General features: G+C 57.5%; 1 protein-coding gene across 1 annotated transcript in view; it reads left to right on the plus strand.

Annotated features, from left to right (window-relative positions):
• Positions 1 to 1795: 1795 nt before the first annotated feature.
• Positions 1796 to 7276, plus strand: part of LOC105186237 (uncharacterized) — a 16995-nt gene continuing 11514 nt past the window's right edge. The window contains exon 1 of the mRNA XM_025300650.1: positions 1796 to 3647. Coding sequence (XP_025156435.1) covers positions 3335 to 3647 — 313 coding nt within the window. The 5' untranslated portion in view covers positions 1796 to 3334. The remainder of the gene's footprint in view (positions 3648 to 7276) is intronic.

Consider the following 7276-nt stretch of genomic DNA (forward strand, 5'->3'; position numbering starts at 1 on the left):
GATCGGCTGCCATTTAATCTCAGCACGCCGCAATTGTCAGGTCCGTTGCTCGTCGTTGCTGTGCATACACACTCGGCGTACCGACTCTCTCTCTCTCTCCCCCTTTCCCTCTCTCTCTCTCTCTCTCTCTCTCTCTCGTTCTGTCTCTCAATATGCTACTATCACGGTCGATTATTACGCTCCTAGAGGAAGCAGCGTCCGAGGGCGGTGCGCGCTCTCCTCTCTCTCTCTCTCTCTCTCTCTTTCTCGTTCTCTCTCTGTGGGGTAACACACCGGCACCTTCCTTCGCGAACAACAATAGGACCTATATTGAATAAACCCACGTCCACGTAGGTCGGCCTGAGCGGTCGGGCCGTGTTGCGTTATTCTGTTAACCGGCGCGCGATGGAGGGACTCTGGGCGAGGTTCAGGCCGCCGCTGGTATTGCTGGCACTGACAGCGCAGAGGCCTGGTGGTAGAGGTGGCACGGTACCAACGCGACTATGCGGCGGCCCTACCTGCGCGCCGGTGCCTGTGTACGTGCGGCTCTTGGTGCCGGTGGACCTCTTACACTCCACTCAGTTCGAGCCGAGCGTCAGTAAGTTCGCGTCCGCCGATCCGATCGGATCCTCTCTCTCTCCCAAGGGTGCGGAGGCACGTCCCGCCGTATAGGCCAGAGCTACGCAGAAATCGCACGCACCACTCTCTTTCGGGTAAAGCGTTCTCAGACCGTTCTCTCTCTCTCTCTCTCTCTCTTTCTCTCTCTCTCTCTCTCTCTCTCTCTCTCCTGCTCTTTTATCGGGCAGAAATTCAACCGACGACGCGTTGAATCGTCGAACGAACACGCTGGAAGATCACGGAATTTCGACGTCGTCGGATAGTTCATGTCGCCGACGTGGCCTTGAGACGCGTTTCCGTTTCATGGCTCGCGCAGGATATCTTTGCGACCATTTCGCCGCATTAACACGCTCCGTGCCGGGTCGATTTCGCGCGACTAGTCCTCCCTATCCCATGTTTGCGCGTCGCGATTTATTTACGTCGAGCAACACGTGTCTTATGATAATTCTCAAAGTATTTCACGCCACTGTTTCGCTTCAGAGGCGAGATACTGCCAACTGCCGGCTCAGCTCGAGCGATTGTGACTGATGCGACACGGAACGTGCTGAAGTGTGCTGAAGCGCGTCCACGAGGAACGCGCGTCCGAAGGAGCCTCGGGTAGAAATGTACGCACTGCGTTCAGGCCACGGGATTCTGCTGTGCCTCTTTGTCTCATGAAAAATCGGCGCGACCTCTCTCGCCGACTTGAATCACGATTCGGTTTCGCGCGCGCTCGCGCTCGCGCGCTGGCGAGCGAACGGCGCCGCGGTGAATCGCGCGCGCGCGGGTGCAACCCGGTCGCGATGGGAGCACCTTCAGTACGTATCCCGATCTATCTGTTTCAGACCACCGCAATACGCCGCGACCTCGGCCGACAAGGTGTCTGAAGAATATCCCCGCGGGACCTCTGCCTCCTTCTCTCGCTCTCGCCCGCGCGCGGGACACGGTGGGTCCTGTTCGAGGCTACCAGGATGCAGCTCAGACCCAGTTATCAAGGCGTCTGAAGGCACCCCGCGGCCGCTGCACGCCGGTATAGAGCAATAAAAGCGCCCGCCACGAGAGATGTATCTCGCGAGGGCCGCGTAAGAAAACGGCGAAAGAAAGGCTGCACCGGTAAATCATAAACGCCACGGGGATCGAACCGCGGGAGATAACTGCCTTCGCGTAAGGTGAGACAGACAGAGAGCGAGAGAGAGAGAGAGAGAGGGAGGGAGAGAGAGAGAGAGAGAGAGAGAGAGAGAGAGAGAGAGAGAGAGAGAGAGAGAGCGCCAATAGAGCGAGGAGCGGCAGCGGGTTCAGCCGTGCGGGATCCATCGTTCGATCGCATCCATCGGATCGTCCATCCATCCTCGGCGGACGCCTGGCGAACGAAAGCTCGAAAACGAAACGCAGCCCGGAAGAGGAGCAGCTTCGTCGTTCATCATTGGGAAACAGGACATCCGGAAGATATCTCGTTGGCCGCGTGCTGAGAAGCCGTCTTCATCCGTTCGCTTCTTCTTCTGCTCGCCGGCGCGTTCGCCCCATCAGAGAGGATATCGTCGATGGATACTGATAGTTTCCCCGTAAGAAGATAGACGCGCTAGTTCTCCGCTCCTTGCCCCTCGCTCACCGGTGGTCATCATCACGAATACCGGCCGATAGATAGTAATAGTTTCGCCCATAACAAGAGGAAGAAGAGGAGATGCGTCGGTCGGCCGCGCTCAGCGGTGTTTACCGTCGAGGATACTATCGATAGATCGTGATAGTTTTCGCGCTACCGCCCCGACCGCTGGAGAAAGAGAAGCAGAAGGAGGAGGAGGAGGAGGAGGAGGAGACGGAGGAGGAATAAGAGAGGAGATCCAGGCGTGTGAAAAGTGTAACGCGAAAAGTGGCAAAGCCGCGAGCGGATCGACGCCGATCACCTCGATAGTGTCGGCGACTCGGAACGACGATCGACCGGTTCGTTTGACAAGGATCATCGACGGTGTTTCGTGATTCCTGATCCTCACTGCGCGCCGTTGCCCCGGGCAACAGCTTAGTGGCTAGTGAACGGAGTTTCACGTATTGTTTAACACCGTGATCAACGAACCGGTCTTAACGTCCGATTCGAATCGATTTGCGCGGATATTTCACGGCGTTTGACAAAGAAAATCGGCCGTTCCTCGAGGGGCAGCGAGAACGAGCCGGTTGCTTAACCCCTCTCGTGTGTTTTAGCCGACCTTTCCCTCTCGTTCTCGATAGCGCACTTATCATCGGCTCACAGGAGGGGGCAGGGGGGACCTGTGCGGCGCTTTGTGCGGAGATAACGCGAGAGAGTAGAGGCCTCACCTCGGCCTCGGCGAAGGATTAATGTCGCTATCGTCGGCCGCGAGACGACGAGAGAGTGACGGCCGGCACGACGCGACGGAATGACATAATTGAAGAAAGCGGCCGCGTCCGAGCCCGTTATTAACTGGTAATGAGCGGGTGTCGAGAGAGGAGTAAAAATGCCCTCGAAAGCAAGCGTCGGGCTCGCCTCGCCGCCATGAAGATTAAATGACGCTACGCCCTCGAGCTTCTCGGCGTCGCCTTGAAGAACAAGAGGAAGACTGTCGTCGCTCTTGAGTCGGTCTTGGTCCTCTTGGACTTTGACACCTCGCGTTGACCTTTGCGCTGTATTATCATCGGTCTCCTTCGTATCGTACGCGCGTGTGCGCGAGCGCACGCGATGATTCGCACGATGATGCGGCTGCCATTCGCGAAGTGACGGCTAGTCGGGGGAGTTAATAAAAGTGAAGTCATGTCGTCGAACGGCGAGTTCTCGACGATGTCCAGCGAGGAGGTGCCTTCGCTGCCGAAATCCCTGCCGAGCTCGAGGGAGGCGACCGCCGAGGGTGGTTCCGGCTCGAGTGGCGGATACATGCCGCTCCGCGAGTTCCTTGATCGATTCTCGTTGCCGAGGGTGGTGAGGCTCGAGGGTACCGGCGGCAGACCGGTGCTGCTGTACAAGCAGCAGCAGAGATCGCTGAGAGTCACCGCGAGCCTGCTGATACACCGATACCGGCATGACGTCAAGGTGGGACCAGAGATCGTCATCCCGGAGGGTTACCCAGGTGAGTGACATTCGCACGATCGACATGTAAATCCCCAATGGCGTATGATGCGTGACGAGTACGATCGCGCGCCTTGATTGCGCGTCCAGGAAATTGACAGGACAGGTCAACCTGCTGCGCCGGAAAGCGAAGCGCGATCGCCGGGACTCTTGATCCGCGGTGTCTGCCTCTTCACTTTATAAGCGGCCGCGGCGTTCCCAGTGAAACCAGAGACAGCTCGGGTAAAGACAGAAAATAAAGAAGAGAAGGACTCGTCGCATCCGTGCGTTCGCGGCGCTAATCGGCGGCGGCGAAAATAAAGTCAAACGGAGAATCGTGTATCCGAGCGACAGCCGAGTTTGAGGGACGTCGTGTAATCTCCAGACGTCTTTCGCGGACGTCTCACGGTCTTTAAATGTTATTCGAGCTGTTATTGAGCTACGCGATGCAACGTCTCTTTTAATGGCCCCAGTCCGCGACAGACGACAGCGCGGAGCACGTAAATTATGCTCGGCAGAGCGAACGGTAACGGTTGTGGAGATCATCCGGCTGGAATCATCAGAACAGGTTATAGACTACTATCGAGATCGCGCGCGAGTCTTCGGACTCGCGTGGACGCGAGAGAGGAGAGGCTTCGACAAAAATGATAATACCCTAGCCCGAGAAAGGGAGACAGAGACGGAGATAGCGAGAGAGAGAGAGAGAGAGAGGGGGGGGAGAGAGAGAGAGAGAGAGAGAGAGAGAAGGAGAAGGAGTGTTGGAGAGAGGGGGGAGGAAGCGAGAGAGCCCCTCGGTCATACGATTAACGTCCCGTGTCGTTCTTTTTCGTTTCAATCGTAAACCACTTTGTGGCGAAGTAAGTCGCGAAACTCGCCGCGCTCGACGGAGGCCGCCGCCCCTGCGCGCGCCATCTCGCGCGGCTTATATTGGTTTTCTGACATCAGAAATGGAAATTACGAGGCAATAAAGCGCGATAATGCGGACCTATTAGATCGAATGGGCGAGAGTAAAGTAGGGAATGTTTAGGCTCGGGGTGGCCCCCTCTGCGGCCCCCCGAAGAAGAGAACCGCCAGCCGTCTAACGACGCCCGGTTCTTTCGCGTGCGCTTGCGCGCGAGAGGCCGTTCAATATATCGGCTTCTCTCCTGCTCTCTTCTCCTCGTCTGTCTCACCTGCCTCTCTCTCTCTCTCTCTCTCTCTCCTCTCTCTCTCTCTCTCTCTCTGCCTCTCCTCTCTTTCTCTCTCTTTCTCCATCTGTCTATTTACGCTTAGGTTCTTTCTCTCTCTCTCTCTCTCTCTCTCTATCCCGCTTGGCTCGTCTTCCTCTCTTCTTCATCTTCGTCCACATCTCTCTCTCTCTCTCTCTCTCTCTCCTTCGTCTCAGTCTCGAGGCGTGCAATTGGCGTTACACGCGCGCGACGGTGTCGCGCCAAACTGCCGCTAACTGCCTCTAATAAACGCACTTCGTATTTTAATGAAAATGTCGTTAGTGAGAGACGATGTACGTGGCTGTTATGAGTCAGACGCGTTAAGTGGCTGACTGCGAGAGAGCGACCGGATCGAGACGGCGGCGGTGGCGGCGACGACGACGACGGCTGAACGCGCGGCGCGTACGCGCGGTCCTTCGCGCCTCAATGGATCGCGGCGATTACGTCGCGTGCCGCGATTGCGGAACCTCTGACGAATCCGCGCGAGGTCCGGGACAGGTCCGGCGAATTGACATCAGGATCATTGAATTTTTCGTCACCCGTCCCGTCGCGCTCGCGCGGTCATTTCGCCGATTCATGCGAGAAAAACGTCGCGCCCGCGAAAGCGAGATTAGCTGTTACGCTCAAAGCGCACGCCGATGATTCACGATTCGGGCGAGAGGTCGGGCAGTTGGGGCAATCAATCTCTGGTCTTCGTTAAATCCCACGTCAACCTTGAAACGTGCTCGGGAGATGACTGGCGATCCGCGATTTTCGTTCCGCATGAGACGTTTCGTCCGAGAAAGAAAGAAAGAAAGAAAGAAAGAAAGAAAGAAAGGACGAAATCCAAATAAAACGAAGCTGATCGGCTCGGAGGACTTGACTCTGATCGCGTGGGGCGTCACGCGAGTGGGAGGACGAGTCAGATAAAGAAAGAGCATCTCTTATCGCGCTCGCTTCTCGAGATGGATCCCGGACAGATCGGCGCGCGCTTCTCACGAAGAAAACGGGAAAATCTCGCGAACGGCACGGAGTCCGCGCGAACGTGAGCGCGCGAGTACGAGGCTCCGCGTCGTAAATCGACGCCCCGGACGGCCGGATCGAGCGGATCGCTGCGCGAGCGGAGTACTAACAGTAAATTGAGCGGGCGAATGTTACCTCACGCCCACGAATTCGCCACGAGTGCCGCGTAACGTAACTCACGCGGAATAGAGCGCGACCGCGCGGGCGATGGTCTCCCGCGAGAGAGGAGCCGGAGGAAGAGAGAGAGAGAGAGAGAGAGAGAGAGAGAGAGAAAGAGAAAGAGAGCGGAAAGAAAAAACCACGGTTCTCTCTATTGCCATTGTAACGACGGCGGCGGCGACGGCGGCGGCGGCGACGACGGCGGCGGCGGTGGCGGCGGCGGCGGCGGCGCAACGAATTGGTTCCGCGTTAAACGCTCGGGCGCTTCGAGACGGCGACCCGTTCTTCTCCACGGCGGCGATAAAGAAGCGTCCGTGGACGTTTACTATCTTGAGCGCTGGCGCAAAAAGTAATAGACGCGCGTGCTGATCAAATAGCGGGCCGTGCGGAGCGAATGAGAGAAGTCACGCGGCGTTATCGCCCTTGCGCTCTCTTCCACGGCGAATTCGCGACGGCTGGGTAACGCGTCGCGTAAGGACGCGCCTTCGGCTGCGGGGAGCGGACTATTTTGCCGGGCGAAAACCACGGGCGATCGTCGCTTTTCCTTCCTCATGGCGGCCTTGTCGCGTTTTATGCGTGTGCGGTCGAATCGGGAACGAGCAGGAGGATTTTTGCGAGCGGCTTCTCGACGAGAAACTCGCGGCGGAATTCTCAGGTGTGCCGCCGTGTATCGTTTCGAGTTCCGCGCGACGCGGCGTCGATGAATTTTCCTGTCGTTCCGAACGAACGAGGAGAGAGACATCATGTCGGTAGCACTCTTCTCTCTCTCTCTCTCACTCTCTCTCTCTCTCACTCTCTCACTCTCTCACTCTCTCACTCTCTCTCTCTCTCTCTCTCTCTCTCTCTCTCTCTCTCTCTCTCTCTCTCTCTCTCTCTCTCCGTTCGCTTCCGACGGCTGCTTTTCCCTCTGCGTCATCGTGGAATTTCGAACGGCGCGACTCACCTCGCCTCGCAGCACGATTCCGTGCAGGCACTTTCGTCATCCGCGACTGATCCCATTTGTCCGGCGAGGCGCACGTGCGCGAAATGCGCGATCGCCCGGCTGCCGCGCCGAGGAGACGACGCCGATCCAATCGGCCGGCCGAACTCCGATCGGGCAGCGAAGGACAGAAAGAGAGTGCAGCGAAGTGAAGAGAAGGAGAGATTCCCCCTTGCGAGAGCTGTCTGTCGATCCGCGGACTATTGCGCGAAACCGCAACGTAATTTCGTTCACGGTGTGATGTAACGCGCGGCGTTGCTCGATTTCCGCCTATCGAGCGCGCGGACGTTGGGAAAACGAGAT

This window comes from Harpegnathos saltator, unplaced genomic scaffold (genome assembly GCF_003227715.2).
Source record: "Harpegnathos saltator strain DR-91 unplaced genomic scaffold, Hsal_v8.6 scaffold38, whole genome shotgun sequence".
Classification (NCBI taxonomy): domain Eukaryota; kingdom Metazoa; phylum Arthropoda; class Insecta; order Hymenoptera; family Formicidae; genus Harpegnathos; species Harpegnathos saltator.